General features: G+C 31.6%; 1 protein-coding gene and 1 non-coding gene across 2 annotated transcripts; one reads left to right on the forward strand and one right to left on the reverse strand.

The window, feature by feature from the left end:
* Positions 1-507: 507 nt before the first annotated feature.
* On the reverse strand, positions 508-21509 carry LOC127706039 (E3 ubiquitin-protein ligase RFWD3-like). Its single transcript, XM_052210441.1, has 14 exons — positions 21390-21509; positions 19334-19496; positions 18453-18554; positions 14671-15330; positions 13942-14027; positions 12807-12909; positions 10263-10441; positions 8221-8335; positions 7559-7660; positions 7019-7182; positions 5930-6133; positions 4513-4604; positions 3376-3656; positions 508-2368 (listed from the first exon to the last, which is right to left on the reverse strand). The coding sequence occupies exons 2-14, from the start codon at positions 19454-19456 to the stop codon at positions 2219-2221; spliced, it is 2361 nt and encodes a 786-aa protein (XP_052066401.1). The 5' UTR covers positions 19457-19496; positions 21390-21509; the 3' UTR covers positions 508-2218.
* Trnastop-uca (transfer RNA opal suppressor (anticodon UCA)) lies at positions 17720-17806 on the forward strand. Its single transcript has one exon. It is a non-coding gene; the product is annotated as a tRNA-Sec (tRNA).
* Positions 21510-21625: the final 116 nt, after the last annotated feature.

The raw sequence follows: 21625 nt of genomic DNA on the forward strand, positions 1-21625 counted from the left end.
TCATTTCAGCATATCATTTCGAATTGATAAACAGCAGATGTTTTCATGGAAAATTTTAATCAGTTTCATGGAAACATGCTAGTTAGATATGATAAATTTGACAAACTCCCATGTAAAGATAAATATGGACATCTGTCAATGATATATAACCGACTTATCAATTTATTCATATATATTATGTAACAACAAGTGGGATCTGAACCTTAAAAAAAAGGCTGAGTCCACCTAAGCCTGTTATCCAGTGGTTGCCATAGGTTTTAAAATTGTGTTTTGTATTCTCATGAATTTAATTAATTTTTTTGGATGGTTTCACACTTTGTAATTCCAAGGCCTTTTTAAGTTGTGTTTTGCTCATTGTAGAAGGCAATACTTTGGCCTGAAGTTATAGTTATCCTTTCCTTTGGTGGATAGCTGTCTCACTGGCAATTTTACCACCTTTTATCTTTACTATAAAATTGTCTTCACTGTGTACTCTGTATAAAGAAATGGAGAGATAAAAAGGCAGTATTGTCCATTCTGGTAAAAAGTTTATTGAACACATAAATTACACATGCAAAACAATTTAAAACATGTACAATGTGGAATGTGGATCCTACTTTATGAAGTACACTTGAAAGGACAGTACATGTTAGGTGGATTATGCTTCCGCCGCCCACCCCCATTGTTTTCCTAAGAATCTGAATTATACATACTCTTTGAACATGCACACATTAGCATTCACATTTTATTATTTTGAACATGCACACATTAGCATTCACGTTTTATTATTTTGAACATGCACACATTAGCATTCATGTTTTATTATTTTGAACATTCACACATTAGCATTCACATTTTATCATGCATTCCTTCATAGTTCGAACAAAATTTGCAAGCATACACTTTTAAACATAAAATAGATCATTCTTACAAATTTCTAGACGAAAGAATTCAATTATAGTGAGTTTTATTCAGTTTTATGTGAAAAACAATTATATTTACTCTATAAATCCAAAAAAAATATACTTTGGATTGAATTATTTTCGAGGATACCATTTTTTTTATATCAAGGAAAAATAGTATTTTTATTGAATTTTTTCAATATTCCGAAATGAGTTTTACAATACTTAAACATTCACTCAACCTGCTTTGTTTCTATTTTAAAGGGACACTAGCTGTCAAATTTATGTGCACCGATTTGACTCAAATTCTCATATTTGATTTATAACAATGTAAAACATTTTTCCAAATTATTAAAAGTCTAAAATAAACAATTTACAGAGCATGAGCTTGATAACATGTAGCTACGTTTCGTGTGTATTTTAGTCTAGACGCCATCTAATTTACTATGGAGTAAAATATAGATATAAATAGATTAAGCGAACTCGTGCAATTGGATTTTTCTAGGTCTATTTAATTTCATATTATAGATTAAAAATATATGTTAATCATCGTTTTTACCTGTATAAGAATGATTTTTTGTCAATCGAATCAGTCAATCAAATGATTTACCTTTGTTTCACTTTCAATGTTGACATTCTTTTCCTTTAAATGACTGATCACGCACGATTCATGCGTTATCCATCTCTAGCTAAGGGGTTAAATTTAAGTTCACATGAATACGGATTCAATGAGGTCGAATTATTCACTTGCAAGTGAATAATTAATCTTCGATGTTTCTTAGCTTATTTTGTCAAAATTGAACCATACTTGCTGCTAAAAGCGAATTATTATTTCACTATTTCACTTTCATAAATGATTAACCAAAGACTGCAGGAAATGGTCCTTCTTTGTGAACACCACCAAAGACTGGAACAAGCTTCCCCCGGGGAGATCGCCACAGCACAGTCATTTGAGACATTCAAATCTCAAATGACCAACCTTACAAAATAAAGATGAACATTTGTTTTTATCCTGTTTTTATCCATGCAGAACCAATTTGCCAGTATATTCAGAAAGTTGAATGTGGGCAGTATATGGAAGAAGAAGAAGAACAAAAAAAATCCTATTTTAGATTTTTTATATATCTCGTAGCTAGTGCCCCTTTAAGCTATTCAAGAATTTGAATAAGTCCAATACATCATCATTTTTTTAACAGAATGGGAGGGTGGTATTTTCTGGATGAAATAAATTCATCTACAAATCATATAAGAAATTTTTAGACTATTTGTAATAGCAACATAAATATACTTCAAAACAATAAAATCATGAACACATTTTGGATAAAACTGAAAGACATCTAGCACCATTTGAACACTTTAAGGATTTTGTCTGTCAGTGCTGCAAGATAAGTCGTGTTATTTGTCTTTATTGCACAGATATCTAATACAGCGCCATCTGTCCGTAATCTCTGTTTCAACTGACTTTTTCCACAGTCCCATATATGCAACTGAAATGAAAATGGAGAACATGATCAAAACACAACATGCAATAATGTGAAAAAAAGCAAAAATTCAGATCAGAAAAAAAAACTTTTTTTCAATATCTGATGTGTAATACAAAAAATGTATAAAAAATATCCTTTTGAGATACATGTATAAACATTCTGAATATTTTTCTATGTTTTTGTGTGCATCTTTTCTGGTTATTATAAAAGTAAATGAATGCATTTTTTGAAACATTTTTTTTACAAGTAGCTGTGGCAAGAGCGCATCATACGCCCTTTTTGTGCATATTGAAATTGTTGCAAAAATAAAATGGGATATCTAGAAGGCATTTATTCAGAAGTAAATAATTTTGCTCTACATTCTTAATGTGCCGGTCACGATTTTGGAGCCTGTAGTTCAGTAGTATTATTTGTTTTTTGTAAATTGTATTGATATAAATTAGGCCGTTAGTTTCCTCATTTGAATTGCTCCACATTTTTCATGTCAGGGTCTTTTATTGCTGACTTTACATCAATATGTTTTAATGACAAACAGCAACCCATTCAAAGCACAACGAAAATTAACTTAATAGGGGAGAAGGGCACAGAGAAGGAGATTCAAGAAAGTTTGAGAACTATAGAGAGATGCATATTATATATGTTATCCTTCTATTAATGCCTTTAAAATACTACTTATTTCATTGTATTTCATGATTGATTGATTGGTGTTTAACACCACTTTTTTACACTATTGTGCTAATTCCAAGCGGTCAGTTTGTATTATTGGAGGAAACCCGAGTCCCAGGAGAGAACTACTGACCCTCAGTAGGAAAACTTTCAATCCTAGTAAATTAAGATTAAAGTCGAGCGCACCTGCAACATGCGAGATTCAAACTCACAACCTCAGTGTTGAAAAGCTAGTGAAACAATAGTTCAACTACTTAGACCACTCGGCCACCGAGAAAACTCTAAAAAAAAATCCATTTCTTTTTTATTCGAATTGTTGAAAAGTATTTGACAATTATACCTACCGATTGTCCAGATTCATCTCCAGCACACACAAGCATATTATTTTCCATTGAAGGATGAGGTAATAACACGGATTTACTGAGTAAAGTTTGTGTACGTCCCGCATGGAATGTTTGTACAATATCACAGGAACACGACATATCTAATGTTGTAGGATCAGCACTAATGTTTACACAATTCATTTCACACAACTGATGGCGAACTGCCGCATGTTTTTGTGATGGTTTAAAGCTACATAGTAAATGTCTTGTATTTGGTTCAAAACACTGACTTGATAAACTACCTGAAATTAGTAACAATCGAAATATGTTGTAATTATTTTAAAGACAGTTTGTTTAAAATTAAATCATATATATGTAACAGTAAATTTGTAAAATCAGATTTATTCAAAATACATGAACTTTTGAGAGATTTAGTGAAATCATTAGCAGATTTAGCAGTTTTATAAAATCCCTGAAACTGATAGGAATTTTATAAAATCACTAACACTGTTAGGAATTTTATAAAATCACTATTTTTGTACTAAATTCCCTGAATTAAACCAGTGAATATGTAAAAAAAGTTCTCAAATTGTTTAGCGATTTTGTAAAATTTCTAATCAGTGCAGTACTCCTGAAATTTTAGGGATTTTACAAAACCACTTGAACTTGTACATGCAATAATGATCAATATTAAATAAAGTTCATATTGACTTTTTTTTTTATAATATCATAGTCCATATTCAATAATGTTTTTTGTGTTATGTTTTAAGTCAACACAATAAATTCTGTTCTCTCTTGTAGAATAATTTAGCTATCCTAAAATAATGTTTGATCAATTAATTTTCTTTCACAGAAAAATTATTGGAAACCCTTTTTGTCCAGATCAGAAATTCTCTGTGAATTTTCAAAAACACATTGGATTATTTTTCAAAATAATTTTGTTTTTCAGTTTTAAATTAGTCACTTTTCTGGGAGTCATCTCGAGTCTAATATTAAATTTTCTATGACATATGTAATAATATCCTTTCTTTCTACTGTACCTCTACATTCATAAGTGACTGAAAAATTTCAATTTCATGCTTGTCAAAGGGAGATAACTCCAGATTTATTTTGTTGCCAACTTTATATACATTTGTTTGTACATTTATATGACCTTACCCTCAACAGGTAATATATGTAGTTTGTGTTGGTCTTGTTTCTTCTCATAAAAACTAACTTTATCAAGCTGACCTACCAAAAGACCACCACATCTGAAATATCAAATGTATAATTATAATACAAAGATGGTTCATAGCCATTCTAAAACTTGCAGTGAGGTGAGTTTTTTGGCTCCGTGTTGAAGGCCTCACTGTGACTTTGAGATGAAGAACAGCAATAAAAGCACTGTTCCTTTGCTTTTTATGTGTTTTTTTTAACTGATTTTGTGTCATGGATGGATACCCCATATCCTTTGTTTTTCTATTAAAACATTTAATTTAATACATATAATTTAAAATATATGGGCATACTCAATAATTACTCAATTGTCTCAAATAGGTTCATACATTTACAGCTACAGAGGCCATATTGAATTTCAAATCACCACAATTCACAAGTTTTAGAAGATCTACCTACCCATAGATCATTTCTATTGTTGGTTACCTTGATCGGTTTTAATGCTTTTAATACTGTGGATTCATTATTATTCGTTGGATACCAATTTTTCGTAAATTTCGTGGGTATAGAAGAACCACGAAATTAAATGTTCAACAAATGACAAATTTCCTATAGGCTTGTATGCAGATTTCGTCAAAACCACAAAATTAAATATCCACGGACATGCAAGTTTTCCTTAATCCACAAAAATAAATGAATCCACAGTAGTAAAAATGCAAAATAGTTTTACAAATTGAATAAAAAAATACCAAAAGTCCAACAAGCTCAACTTTTTGGGATTTCAGTTAACCTTGACTGTTATAAGCAAATGTCAAAAGCAGTATCAGATATGTTGTAAGGAAAACTTGGATATTCATGGATATTTGATCTCATGGTTCGCCAAAGTCTGCATATATAAATAGAAAATTTGTAATTCATTGCACATATAAATTTGTGGTTCTTTGAAAATTGGTATCCAACGACTAATAATGAATTCACAATATAGAATCGATGTATAGATTATGTGAATATAAAATAAATGGAGAATGAGTCCATGGGACACAGATAATGCCCCCACTTGCATATAATCCCATAAAGGGGCATAACTCGAGAACAGTTAAAGTGACGCCACCAAATTCAAACTCATCTGTGTTTTGTGGTAATAAGTATTGTGTATAACTTTCATAATATTTGGTTGAGGCAAAAGTTAGAGAACGGAAACCAATTTCGGGACGTACAGACGCACAAGGGTAACACTTTTAAAATGTCCCCTTCCGTGACAGCAGGGATATACAAATATAAATAGTTAAAGAGAGGTTACAAACTTTTTACAAATCATAAATGTAAATCATGAAAAGAAAAACATCTGTATAAAGAATTCAGTACAAATACCTTAAGAAAATTCCTATTATGAAGTAAGAAAGTACAATCAAAAACTTACCTGAACATAGCATTCATATCACTAGGTACATACTGAAGTGAGGCTACAGGTGACCTACTTCCTTCAGTATTCAATTCTTGAACATGCTCAGTTGTGTTTCGTATATCATACTCTAACACACGACCATTCTGCATGCCAACATAGAAAAAATTTCTATCATCAGCATTCCAAACACAACTCCAGGACGGTAACTGGGTTTCGTATCTGTAAAATATATATTTTTTTTTAAAGAAATCAGTAATGATGATTCATACTTTATAGAGGAAAATATTTTGCAAATTCTGTGATCAAAATGAAGTGAAAATTTCCTCTCAAGTCAACTTGATCTTAAAAGAAAGATAAGAATCATGAACAAGAAAAACATGAAAAATGGAACCTCAGTCCTTTTAAAAGCAAAATTTAAACTCTGAAAAATATAAAGCACTTTATAGAAGTTGTTTCTATATATATATTCAAACAAATACTCTTGAATTGTCTCATGTCCTCTTTTGAAACTGCAGCTTCCTCCACCAGTACAAACTGCAGAAAGTGGCATTAAACACCAACAATCAATCAATCTTATACTACAAATTCAATAGCTTTTTTCCTTTTAATGCATGGTAAAAATGTCAAGGACAATTATTCATTTAACTAAAAAAGTACAACTACGCATTCTACCATATTTCGAATATTTGTATATGTTAACATGAAACATTTTTAATTTAGACAAATGCAAATATTAAAGTAAATGTTTTATATAGAACATGTAGAAAAATATAAGATATAGTTTTGTTTTTTTACGCAAATACAAGTAACAGGATTATATAATTAACAATAAAAAAAAATTGAATGTAATTGATATTTAAGCAATTACAGTATCAACAATATGCCACTCTTATTTGAACACTAAAGAGATCATCATTTATTTGAAACAACCTACATTGAAAATCATGAAATCAAATATCCTCCAATATGCCAGTTTTCCTCAATCCACTAAAAATACCTGAATCCACGGATTCTAAAGTACACAAAAATATACAATACAATGAAACACATTTGGAATCCTATATGCTCATTATTAAAAGATTTTGTTTCTTACAATAAACTTACGTTTGTACGACAGCATTACTTATAACACTGGTCATCTTGACCGTCTTGTCTAAAGCACAGCTAAGTAATATACCATCATCAACGTTAGGATGGAAGCTTACATCACGGATAGTCTTACTGTGGATAGTTAAATACTGAGAGGTTTTGAAGTCCAGGGTACTTATCTGAAAAGTATAAATTACAGATAAACAAGTAAAACTGTGAGCTACTGCTCAATAATGATACCCCAATGAAGGAAATTGGTACACAGGAAGTTGATGAGGAATAAATCTGAAAATGCTTCACATGGGAAAGCATGATAACATGAAGATTGATAACAAAATTAAGAAGGCTCGGATTCCGAGTTCCCGAAAAAAATCCAACAGAATTTAATATCTGATTCATATATCTACACACAATTTTCCCGAAATCACGATAATGTATCACACATTTTTTGTCCATTCTCAAAAAGTTCTATAATAAATGCACACAATAATTTCTATATGTACAGTAATAGAATCTATATTCACGTATTAAGTATTCATTAAATAAGACACCTACCTTCTTAATTCCAAATCCTGGAAACAGAGGACTTGCTGATGGCTGAGATACAACCAGTGTGGCTAATGATGGACTGTAAGCCATCACACGACAGTTTCCACCCTGAAAGAAATATATTCTTACAACCTGATTATGACTATAAAAGGGTTTAGCCATCTTGTGTTTTCAAAGTAAACTTAGCTGTCTTTAAACAATCATATGAAATTTTCATTGCATCTTCTGACTTTTCTATTTTTTTATTTATCAACTTAATCAAAACCAATTTTTCTCTTCTTTTTCAATTTCCATTAAAAATTATTTGCCTCATTTGGTGGTAAAACAGATTTTGATTTGATTTGATCTTTGGTGTTTAATGCCATTTTCAGCACTATTGGCTATTTGGTGGCAGTAAGTTTTTGTTGGTAGAGAAAGCAGGAGTCTCTTGAGCACCACCACCTTTGGCAGAATAGCTGATAATACTAGTCAATTAAGATTGGACTCAAAAACATTTGCAATGTATGGGGTTCAAACTCACAATCTCAGTTGACAGGCTGGTGATACAGTAGTTGAACTATTTGGACCATTGGGCCACCAAGGCCCCCGTTAAAATGGAAATCCTTGCAAATTTAGACATAGTCCTTTAAGTACAAGTATATAAGAAAACAAGCTTTAAATGTACTTACATCCCATATTTTGATTGTTTTGTCTAAGATAAACTGTCCATCACTCTGTGTAGAGGTGGGATCATCTGAAACATTTGACTGTGATGAATTAATAGACATCTGCAATGGCTGCGACCTGTAAATTAAAATAATACATGTTTTTATTTTCATGATTTTCAAAATAATAAAATGTGTCTTATTTTCATGTTTTTCAAAAATAATGTGTTTCCTTTTCATGATTTTTAAAAATAACAATTTTTATGAATTCTGTTCTAGTCAACAATGTTGGAGAGTGCCTATTGTTGAATATGTGCATAGACCAAGGCTTCCAAAATGGTCATATTTGCAGGACAAATGTAAAATTTATCAGACATTGTCCGACTGGGCCAAGCATGAAACGAACATCCTACGTAGGTTTGCCATTTCAATGTTCATGTGATTCAGAAAAATCAACCATTTTGACTTGACCTTGTGCATTAAACAGCCACACTTTACAGTCATTAAAGTGACAGTACTTTATAAACAAGCCCTACTATGATCCCCTCTTATTACAATCAAGGCTAATTAAGTGTCTTAACAGGTGAGATCGACCTGTGATCACCTGTGTCAGGTAAACTATTTGTGCTGGACATCAATCAATCATTTTGGAAGTTATTTTTTTCATTTAAATTAAAACATTCCTGGTTATAAATCTATCTACTTTTTATCAAAACAGATTGAGATTATCAGAAAAACGTATTTAAAACGATAAGATCATAATTTACACGCAACAGGTAAACTATTTTGTACCTGACATTGATCGGTCTATTTATCTAAAAGTTATTTTTTTCAATTTCAGCAGTTTGCATCTCATCAATTTAGTCAAAAAAGATTCAGAAATACATATGTGAACATAATTTTGATAAAAAAATTAAAAAGGTAGTAATAAAAGTTGTAATTCAAAAATTGTCAGAACCACATTGTTTGAAATATTACATGTGTGCACATGTGCACTAGGGTGAGGTTTAATTATGCATCCGAATTTTTCAAAAATGCTTAAATTATTATTGATACCTTTATCTAACGTTCATTTCAAGAGTATTTTCCTGACGAAATAACGTGGAAAGAGCTATTTAAACTCAATTGAGCTTTGTAAACGTACACAGATTTTACTTATCCGTCTGTGGTCCATGTTTTACCATTGTCAAGTCAACATCCGATATTAGAAAAATGTGTTTTTTAAAATCGAAAGCTAAGTTGTTGACAGCGTAATTTTCCACAAATAAATAGTCTTAGGCAGATATAAGTACGCTAATGTTGCACACTTTGAAGGATGCATCGTCAATTGAGCAGTCAGGTCATCGAACATCGTCAGAACATCGAATTTATAGCAAAAGTCAAGTTTAAAATCATTTTTGCGTTAATCATTGTTCATATGATACCCAACTGATTAAAATGCTTGCCTTTTGTTACTAAGTGTTAAGGGATTGAAATCAAGGTAACACAAAAAATGTCTGGCAGGCTCAAATATTTTTTGGAAGCCCTGGCATAGACCCAGGCCTAGGTGAGCAAAGGCAGAATTGTAAAAAAAAAAGAGAATTATTTGAATTCAAAACAGTTTACTTATTTAAAAAACTTGAGGGATTGTAAAGATTTTCAACATTTTCATATATTTCAAGGAAATTTCCAGGCCTGGAGTAATTGAAATAAAGATCCCTGCTTTCTCACATTTTTAAGGTACCTGTATATAAACTTGAAGGACCATAACATATGAACATTAATTCAGTGGTTGTTGGTTGTTGCTGTATGTTAAATTTGTGTCTCGTTTATTGTTTTGTTCTTCAATTAGGCCATTAGTTTTCTAGTATTAATTGTTTTACACATTTGTCGTTTCGGATCCTATTTTGGCTTGCTATGCGGTATGGATTTTGCTCATTGTTGAAGGCTTTTTGTGACCTATAGCTGCTTACTTCTACGTCTATTGGTCTCTGTCTGAGAGTTGTCTCATTGGCAATCTAACCTCATCTCCTTATAGTTATATCAAAGATAAGTAATTGATCAACAAATCTCTATCAAAACTATACCTGACATTTTGTAGTTGTTCTCGTAACTTTGCAATCTCTGTCCGTAGCTTGTTATTGTCTCCAACAGTCATCTGATACTGCATTCTTATTTGTGCAGCCTCCATTTCACTTCTCCTCCTGGCCTCTTTTTCTTTCTCTAATTCCTGAAGAGCTCTATCCCTCTCTGTAGTATCTACAACCTAAATATTGAACTTATAGGTAAATTGCATAAAAGCCAAAAACAAAAAACAAACCCCAAAACAGGAAGTTGATGTGTAAAGTATACCGCTACTTGTAATTAGACACAGATAAAAAAAAAATCCAGTGGGTTTTGAATAAAAACTCAAAGTAACACCAAACCAAACCATGCAAACAGGAAGTGACTGCCTGGCAGATCTGACGATGGCTTAACCAGTAAAATTGTACATCATAAAGTTTAAGACTATATATCAAATCATTCCTTGATACAAAAGCCAATTATCTTTTAAAATGATCGTTATAAATGAAAGATCTGACAATTTGCACTATTTTTTTCTGTATTTATTCATAAAGAAGCAAAAATTTCCTGCATTATAAGGATGAAGACAAGTATTAAATGTCTTTTGTGAGGTGTGAGCATTTGCTCTGTGTTGAAAGCCTCACTGCGATTTTGAGATATAGAGCATATATAAAAGTACTGTTCATTTGTTTTTGGTTTTGTAAAAGAGGGGTGAAAGATACCAGAGGAACAGTCAAACTCATAGATCGAAAATAAACTGACAACGCCATGGCTAAAAAATAAAAAGACAAACAGACAAATAATACATGTAGTACAGATGACACAACATAGAAAACTAAAGACTAAGCAACAGGAACCCCACCAAAAACTGGGGGTGATCTCAGGTGCAATAAAGGATTTCAATCTTGTATTAATAGTCAATATCCTTTAATTTCCACGATCTGACATGCAAGTGCAGCTATGGGGAACATTAAAAGGGAAGATACTTTTAAAAAGATATACAATTCAGTGTTCTCCCCAAAATTTTTGGATAGCACCAGGGTAACACATGTCGAAATGATTTGTACAATATGTCGTGTCGTGTCGCGTTGTATCACTTATTTTTTTCTTTTTAGTTTTTGTGTCATTACCTTTTTGTCTTTTGTTTTGTTTACTGTTATGTAGACTTTGGGTCAAAAAAATATTGGTAAAAAAAGAAGTTAATCATGCAATAAACAGTTTGTATACTTTAATACGTTTTAAGAATAAATAAAAGAAAGCACTATTAGTCTTTAACTAAAGTCACTTTTTTTTATCTTAATCAAGTTAATTTTGTCCTGATACTTGTAGTTACACTACACATTCCCCATTTTTGTTAGATTACACCATAACAATTAACTTTAAACAAGAAAAATATTTAATGCAGAACTTTTATTAAATTAAAAATTATTTTCCATTTCTTTAGACCTAATTCTTTTAAACAACTATAAAACTATTATTAGAAACATTATTGTGTTACTTCATAGACACCCATTGAAAGATATCATGTAAAAATAAGTTCTAATCAATATGGATCTTTAAAAATACTACCTATTTAATATAATATGTCTGTGCATTAATACAAGTATGATTATCAAAAATAATTTGCAATATATTTTTGTTGGTATGTTCAAAGAAAGTTTTGATCCTTAAGGTAACATTCTTGTATAATTTTGTATTCAATTTATACTTTATTTCTATTTTCAATGATAGATAATATTTAAGGAGCACACATTTGTTGTAATAAGCTAAAACAGGGGAAGTAACTCAAAAATTAATTTCCAACATTTTTAAAATACGCAAATCATTTTTGACCAAAGGCTAGAGTAATAGAGTTTATTAACAACTGTCTGCTTGTCTCTCACAAGTCTGTGATCATTAAGTTATGATCTCTTAATTAATTAAAACACAAAAGAATCATGTACATCGATTAAATCCAATCAACAAGGTTAACCTCAAAAGGTAAATCGATCACGTGGTGTAAACAAATCTACATTGAACTGGTTTGAACTGGTCAAATTTCATCTGAAATTTTATACCCCACGGAAAAGGTTTACCATGTCGTTTAAAACTTTACCGATTTACGATTTTTTAACCGAAAATTTTAGCACCACGGAGAAAAATTATACATCACGGCAAGAACGATACCACCACGGTAGAAAATTATACATCGCGGGCCCGTGGTCCTTTAAGGGCCTGGGGAGTACACTGCAATTGACAAAAAATTTTGATGTGATCGAGAGAAAGCCGGAGTTATCAACAGACATATGCAAATTTAGCTAACTTTTGAAAATTATGCCATAACTAGAATGTATTGGAATATACAAGGTCACCTAAAAGCTTATATATGTATTCTACAAAAAATTTGCAGAAAGTGAAGATTAATTCCTCAAACATGTGCCTTCACTTTTCAAGATCGAGAGGCAGAAGACCTCAAAGGGTTAGTCTAACTCATAAGTCAAATGCCATGGCAAAAAATGACAAATGACCAAAAGACAAACAACAGTCTACAATGTTCCTATACTGAACATTATTATATTTGTACCTACCTTTAAACATTTAGCATACAACACTCGAATGTCTTGTCTTTTAGCTTTAGCATTACACTGAGGGCACTTTCCTCCTTGACCTTTCAACCATTTATCTATACAACTAAAAATAAATAGCATTTACAATGACTGTCAGCATAGATAAAGCATTTTGAAAACAAAAAATCAGATTTTTTATGTTAAAATTTGTAAATACACACACATGTAAAAGTACTGTACGAATAGACTGAAATTTTATTTCTTCAATGCATAAAAGGCATAACTGGAATCATCAAACATAATTGATAGTACATCGGACTCCTATGAAAAAATAACTGACATACTGACAAAAACAAACAACACATGATCTAGATAACCTGACTTGGTACAGGCACAAAAAGTGGTGGGGTAAAACCAGGTTTACTTACACAAACAACACATGGTATAGCTAACCTGACTTGGCACAGGCACAAAAAGTGGTGGGGTTAAACCAGGTTTACTTACACAAACCTACTTTTTCATTTTTTAAATTTCCCCATTCAATGGCAAGAAAATGAAACTTCCTAATATGTCCTGTTTGTCCTGTCCACATCCTCATTTATTTAGGTGAAATTTAAAAAATCTAGAATTCAAAATTGATACTATAAGTCAGAGGAGCATTAGTAAAGGAACAAAATAAGCTAAAAATATTGATAGGTTATGGAACTCCTTTTCGAGATACTTGATTTAAAAAAAATGGCGGAAAAAAGGCTGAATCGGATTTTTACCTTATATTTGCATCGGTATTATTTGGGTCTCAAATCGAAAGAAAAGAAATCTAGATTCTCCTTAAATTTTGGTAAACGACCTTTTATGAGCTACTGAAGTCTTATATGAAAAGAAAAATGGGTGTTATGGGGCAAAATATTTTACCATGTATCATAGGAAAAAGACCAAGGAGTCCGAACATCTGACAAAAAATCCTTAACCTGACCCAAGTACACCCTTAAGATGTCTTTTAGTTATTTTTGTCATTGCGCTGCTGTCTCCTTGATGTTGACCCAACATCTCTTTTTATTCAACAAAAGTAAAATGCATGAACAAAATGTTATTGGGAAATTATTATAATCTAATATTAAAGTGTGTTAGCACAATTGATGATGAGTGTATTTAGTACCTCTGTCCAAAAAGATGTCCACATTTTAATGAAGCTAATCTGTGATTACCAGAACTTGTCCATTCTTCAAAACATATAGGACAGCACTGAAACAAATGTACATAATTATGAAATTAATTGCAAAAACACTATTTGAATAGAATAAATATATATATAGCACTTTTTGTGTGTGTGGTTTTTTTATATAAACAACCTCATCTGTCATCACAAGATCTATATATTTTTTTCCTGTACAATTTCTACTTTCTACAGCATCAAGATATCTGTACACACTGCTAGTTGTCTCATTGGCAATCATACTACATCTCCTTATTTTTATATTGTAGTATAATGATGATAAACAGGAAAGAAATAAAATTCTGTCTTGCCCTCTAAATCTCTTGATATTTTGTGGCTTTTTATTGCTGTCTTACCCTCTAAATCTCTTTTGATATTTAGTGGCTTTGGATTGCTGTCTTACCCTCAAAATCTCTTTTGATATTTTGTGGCTTTGGATTGCTGTCTTACCCTCTAAATCTCTTTTGATATTTTGTGGCTTTGGATTGCTGCCTTATTGACCTATCCCTTACATCTTATAATTATTTCAAACTATCACGACGCTTTTAGCATGTTTAGATTAAATATATTTATTTACTGTCAGGCAGTTGGCAGACTTTTTTAATGCCTATATCTAAAATGATAAAAGAGATTAAATACTTCAATTTGTAAATGGTAAAAAATTGATCATACATTGCCTTCATCCTCAGGTTCACCACCACCAGTTTTCTCTGGCGTCATTATCCTTCGTCGTTTTGGTGACCTGAAATCTCTAGGCGAATCTGTATGACCCTGAATAACTTGCACAGCATTGGCAGCTGATACAGAAGATAATACTGTAGACAGTGTTGAAGGTGCTCCTAAGCTAGGACCACCACTTCCAATTGTTTCCATGGCAACAGATGTAGTCGATGATGTTGATGGTTGATGAGGTGAAGAGTTAGGACCACCACTTCCAGTTGTTCCCATGGCAACTGGTGCAGCAGATGTTGATGGTTGATTAGATGAAGAATGAGGAACACCACTTCCTGTTGTTTCCATGGCAATGGATGTTGATGGTTGATTAGGTGAAGATGATGATGATGATGATAATATTGTAGATAAAGTGTTTGATGAGGATGTTGTAATGGGCTGCATGGTGATATTGTGGACAGAATCCATTGTTGTGACAGCATTTGATTGGATGGTGATGTTAGTGATGGATTCAACAGAAGTCTCAGCATTTGTTTCTAGATTCAGACTGGGAAGTGGTGGCAGGGTAATAACACCAGGTAATGTTGACCTGGATGATCTAGGTTCTGAATCCAAAGCTGATGCTGCTCCAACAGATGGCAGCACTTGTTGGTTTTCTTCCTAAAAAAATAAATTATCTTATTTATACTTGAACTATTTCTTAAGATCATAAATGTCTTAATCAAAAGTTAATCTCATTGTTTGATATAATGATGTTAAACTTTTTCCCAGATTCACTTGGAATTTACATGTCCATTTAAACTTTTGCAAAGTATACTGTCCCATCGAATAAATACAATATCTATTGTTCTCTGTGGAGTTCATTCAATGGGACCTTTTAATTTCTCCTTCACTAAATGCACACTTTATATAATGATCAGCCAGGTGCTTTACAAATTAATTTTTAGACCAAATGTAGGTTGTTAGTCATGAGCAATAAGCCTGTAATTTCAGAAGCTGTGATTGGTTGCTTTTTCATAACGACTAAATGCAATTGGAACCAGACTGTGCCTAAATGTTAACTGCGAAAAAAACACCTTAGTAGTTTATCAGTAAAATATGGGGAAAAAAATCCAAATTTTCCTCTGGATATTATCTTTTGATTATAAAGAAGCTTTTGTCCAAATTTTGGATTAAATTCCATGAAGTAGATATAAGAAGATGTGGTATGAGTGCCAATGAGACAACTCTCCATTATCAGTAAAAAAATTATAAAAGTAAACCATTATAGGTCAAAGTACAGTCTTCAACACAGAGCCTTGGCTCACACCGAACAGCAAGCTATAAAGAGCCACAAAAATTACTAGTGTAAAACCATTCAAACGGGAAAACCAACAGTCTAATCTATATAAAAAACGAGAAACGAGAAACACTTATGAACCACATCAACAAACGACAACTACTGAACATCAGATGAAGGTATGAATAAGTAATTGATGTCTAAAAATATTTAACCAGGATCCCTATATCTGGCTTCTGCAACTTTTATCACAGGCTTGACAAAAAGAATTTGAAAAGATGCACGAGATGAGGAAGCACTCATTTATGAAACTGTTAAGATTGCACTTTAACCCCTTCGCCCCCAATCACGCCTGTAGTCGTGATGGCGACCACCATTCTTTGATGGCCTGTTTGACCCTCCATACTTTTTAAGAACTGCCCCAGCTCAACTGTCTTTACAGCAGGGACTTCAACCATGCAATTCATGGTCCATTAACTCTTCTCAGATGTGTGATTATGAAAATATGGCAACTTTAATGGCCTTTTTAGAGTTCAAAATCGGAAAAACGTGTAAAGTAGCCAAAATCAGGTGGGGGTGGGAGTCTTTTTATGGCCACTACATTACTGGAATGGGCTGTAGGTATCAACTATTATCATAAATACATGCATAGATGGTACAGGAACACAAGGAGGTATAATATGGCCAAAAGAAATGGGGTCTGTAAAATCTAGGTCACAATTTTGTCAGAAATCGGTAAAAACGGACATTTAGGCATACTTGGCTAGCCAATAATAATTCCCCAGCAAGATTCTCAAGTCACATTTACTTCCAATCAGTATGGACAGACTGCTGTAACTGTAAGGTACTACTTGAATGACAAAGAAACACAGTTTAGTCAATGTTCACCTCTCAAGGTCGTATTAAAATCGAATAATAGAATGAAAATGACCATTTATTAGTAGGGGTGGCTTCAAACCCACCAGAAAATAGGGTTAGGGTTAGGGTCCCTATTGTCCTTTAAAATTGACAATTCTCAAAATCTAATTTATGTCAATTTGTTTTTCTAAAACATTTTATCAATAAAAAATATTAATCTGTTTGGCTCAAACATACATTGCATATAATTATTTTTTTTAAAGAATTTAGTACCCTACCCAACCCCTAAAAAGAAAATAAAGAAAATAAGTCAAAAATAGAAATAAGATTTATAGTAAATGTACCAAAAAATATACAATGTAGTAATGACTAAACATATTTACAAAGAATATATAGTTTCGAAATATTCTGTCAACAAAATTCAATATTTTAAAAAATTCTGAAATCTTTGTGATAAATTACCTAAAATATGTAAAATAAAAATTTGGTTAATAATAATTAAAAATTTCTTATAAAATAAAAATTACAGATTGGAAATGAAATGTTGATGTAACCTCTGGAGTTCAATGTTTATCTAATGTTGTTTATCTGTTAAGATGGTTAACTGTATCTTTACTTTATCAGTTTATATTATTTTCACCAAGGGAAATAACTCTATAATTTTTTTTATATTTGTGAAAAAAACAATTTTTCCCATTTAGTACAGATTTCATTGATTCATCAAATAAACTTTTTACTGAATGGAAAATTTTTAACCATTCCCTAGTCATGAATACTTATATATGCTGTTACACAATAAAATCATAGAATATTTGCAAAATTTGTTCTAATAATATTTAAATATGTAAAAGCTTTGTTGATGAAACTCAGAAAATTTGTGAGTATATAAATATTTTAGTAACCACTACCATTGCCGGAATGAACCTCAGTGGTCTGGGGTGCAGGCTTCAAACCTGTAGCTGATTAGCGTCAGAGTGGTTCAATTCCACCTTTCCGGCGATTTTTAGTGCTAAGATTTTCAGAAGGACACTTGTGAAAAGTTTAATAGATATAATGTAGAATTATAATGAACAATTTGCGAAACAGCTGGTTTTACAATTTTTTCCTTTCTAAATGAAAGAAATAACCCCAGGCAAGTCAATTTCCAATGAATTTTTTTTTTATCAACTTTAAAAATATTAATGAAAAACAAATATTTATATGTAGGATTAGGAGGTCAAAATATTGTTTGTTGCCCATGAATCAGTTATAACTGAAGGGTCTCCCTAGATTTATATGCTATTGATTTTTGAATCTTTGATAATGATTAAAAAATTGTATCTTATTAAGTACTTATATTTCAAGGCAATTACATTATTTAGGGACTTAGGCCCAGGACTCCCAAAAGTGGATTTCAGAGTGGTCTTTAAGAAAATCTCACAGCGCATCAGGTTTGCTTTTCATTATAGGGGGATAAGCTACAGCATTGACCAAAACAGACTATTTTTTCTTGATTTCAAACATCAAAATGACTTGAAAATACCTCAACATTGAAATTAAAGTAGTAATGTGTTTACTGTTTTTAAATTGCCATACAAATTTGGGCAAAATGACCGGGAAAAAATAATTATGATTTCTGATTTAAATATATAAACTGATAAATTACATCATTTGGAAGTGTGTCTACGTCTACTTCCACATCTTCATCATCACTCTCCTCTACGTTGACCTCTGATACGATACTGACATCAGAATCATTGTCTTCTCCCTAAAATACAACAAACAATTATTGATTAACTGATCATAATCATAAAGAGGAAGATGAATAGTTTCTGAAACAGTGCTGGTACAATTTTTGTCAACTTGTTTCTGATGTAAAAGATTTAAAACGCCTAGGAGTACAACTTATTAAAAAATGTATAAAACCCACATAATACAAGAGAATTTGGATGGGGGGGTCCTTCAATTCTGTATGCTTTAATTTTTAAAGCCATTATCCACTATTCTTTAATTTTTTGGCCAATTTTTGTGTAGTACATGTACTGGCCTATTATTCTCTTTTCTCTAAACCCCTTTAGACCCTTATATAGCCTAACTTTTTGGGTGTGAATGTAGAACAACAATGTTAAGTATGTCAGTATTTGTTTGGTGGATCATGAGATAAATATTTATAAAAACATGTGAACGGTGAATCTGATGCCAAACCTTCATATTTGTCATTCAATTCTTAAGGGGATAAATAAATGGCCTTCAATAAATGGTATACAGGTATAAATATATAAACTTAACTGTATCTACAATAACCTCTGAATCTTGTATTTATTCTTCATCTGTTAACACATACATGTAGCTGATAGGATGATAGAGCAGATTATATAAAATAAATAACCACCTCGGTTGACAATGTTTTCTTCAGGTAAAAATCTGCTCTATCACCATGATCACTCTCTCCGCTATGTATTATTTATGTACTAATGGAATTAACATTAATATATGTAATGTAAATGGCATTAAAAATTAAATTAACTTAAATAAATTATATACAACCTCAGAATCTGGAATTAATTCTTCGTCTGTTACTGCCTCCACGTCAATATCAATGTGTCGCTCGGGTGATTCTGTAACAACTATAATTTCATCGTCAGAACCTTCAACGTCAATGTCTGACATTATAAGCACAACCTTGAGATTAATATTCCCATGATTTTATCTGAAAGGTATACAGATATAGAGTAGCAATACAGATAGAAGCTCACATTGACCTATTAAAATAATGTACATGTACAACAACAATATTGCAATCGCTGGTATTTCACTGCGAGACTACAGCTGTCTTAGTAAAGGTTTTGGTTTCTTAATTAAGTTCTAGATCTCCAGGTGGTTATAATTACATTACAACGCTCTAGTTTGATCGCTCGTCATAACTTTTGACTTACAAAATAAAAAATTGTATATGTGTATGTGCCATGGCTTAGTACATGTATGTAGAAGTTAAAAAAATTAAAAATAACATTTTTAAAGTAAATAAAGTTAGGTTACTCAGTGTTGAACCGTTAGACATGTTAGAAGAAAACAATTCTATCACAGTGATTTTTTTGTTTGGATTTCATTCCATTGAATTTTACTTTTAAATACAATACATAACATTTGTCTGTAGTGTTAAAATTGGACATGTTGGATGTTCTGAGGTACACAATGTATATTATCAAATTATACTGGGTGCAGGTCGTTTCGTAACCTGGTCGTTTCGTACTTAGTCGATTCGTTACTAACTAGGTCGTTTTGAAACTGAAACGTTTCGTAACCTTGTAACAATAAAATTGAGAATGGAAATGGGGAATGTGTCAAAGAGACAACAAAAATATGTGCATATGATATGAGTTGTAAGTTATGGAAGAAATGCTGAATAAATATTTCGATTAAAAATATAAAAAGACTTATTGATATATGTAACAAAGGACAACATAATGATGAATCTCAAAGAAAGAAAAAAAATTGAGTAAGTTAATGTTCTAAAGGAAGACGATTTACTAAAAAAAAAAGAAAAAAACTTGAACTCCGCCAACGCAGCGTCCCAATCCCGGGTGAAAAAGGAGGACGGTTATGCAATTGCATGTCAAAGTTTTTAATCCTCTACTTAATCACTTGACACCTTATTACTTATAATCACCTGTCAATAGCTGTCATATAACCATTAAGGTTCAACACCAGGCATAATCACCAATTAGCAAAGAATTAAATAATTTAAAACAGTTTTAAATTATTACAATATTGTTATTATTTGATAGTTTTAAAATTATTACAATATTGTTATTATTTGATGCACACTTTGATCATTTTTAAATAAAGAATATATTAGGTATGGAGATGCCAGAACTGTGATAAATAAATTACTTTTAGTTTATTTAAATGATTTCCTGTATTATATGAAAAAAACACAAGAAATTTATTCTGGCTTCAATATATAGACATTTCAAAGAGATATACACTTCCAGAGACAAAACTAGTGAATTAATTTATATATATTGTCTTTAACTGTTTAATTAAGACAAAACTAATAGAGACACACTTTAAAACCATGTATAATTACACCAGGTATGAAACGTCTCAGTTACGAATTGACCTAGTTACGAAACGACCAGGTTACGAAACGACTAGCATTCATTATAATATAGATGAAATTAATTAAAGACAATCTGATGAGTCTTTATGAATTGATCCGAGTTTTTTGCATATGTCGGAGTTGTCTTTTGGACAAGTTGTCTTGTACCCCAAAGTTCTACACTGTTCTAACCCTGGCTGGTAGTGGAAATTTTGGAAGGAAACTCATGCCCTTAGTAAAATGTAGTACGGTTAACTAGAAGTAGCATTTCAATTGATTTGTTTATTGTTTTATCAAACCAAGTCAATTGCTTTGGAGTTGGCAGTCAAACGAACTTTAAATGAAGACATTATGTGTTTTTTTTTTCCATAGGATATCTCTTGTTGGCAGTATAGCATAAAATTATCTGTATAGAACAGGAGAAAAAAAATGGCATGTTTTTCAGTGTTTTTTCCTCTCCAAAATGTGACATGCCATCATTTGTATTATCTACGAACATACTGGGTAGTCTATATGTCATTATTCCCACAAAACATAAAGATGCATTAGCTAGATCCAAAACAAATCAAGAGTTCAAAAATATTCATTTCACTTCACAAAATTTACCGCTAAACAGCTTATTCAAAAGCTAGGTAAATATCCAAGAGAAGCCGAAATAAAATAAATCTGGATGCTAGGGATGTTTGAAATAAAGTTTTTATTACATAAAGTTTTTAACTGATGCTAATTTATTTTAT

This window comes from Mytilus californianus, unplaced genomic scaffold, assembly GCF_021869535.1.
Source record: "Mytilus californianus isolate M0D057914Y unplaced genomic scaffold, xbMytCali1.0.p SCAF_6, whole genome shotgun sequence".
Taxonomy (NCBI): Eukaryota; Metazoa; Mollusca; class Bivalvia; order Mytilida; family Mytilidae; genus Mytilus; species Mytilus californianus.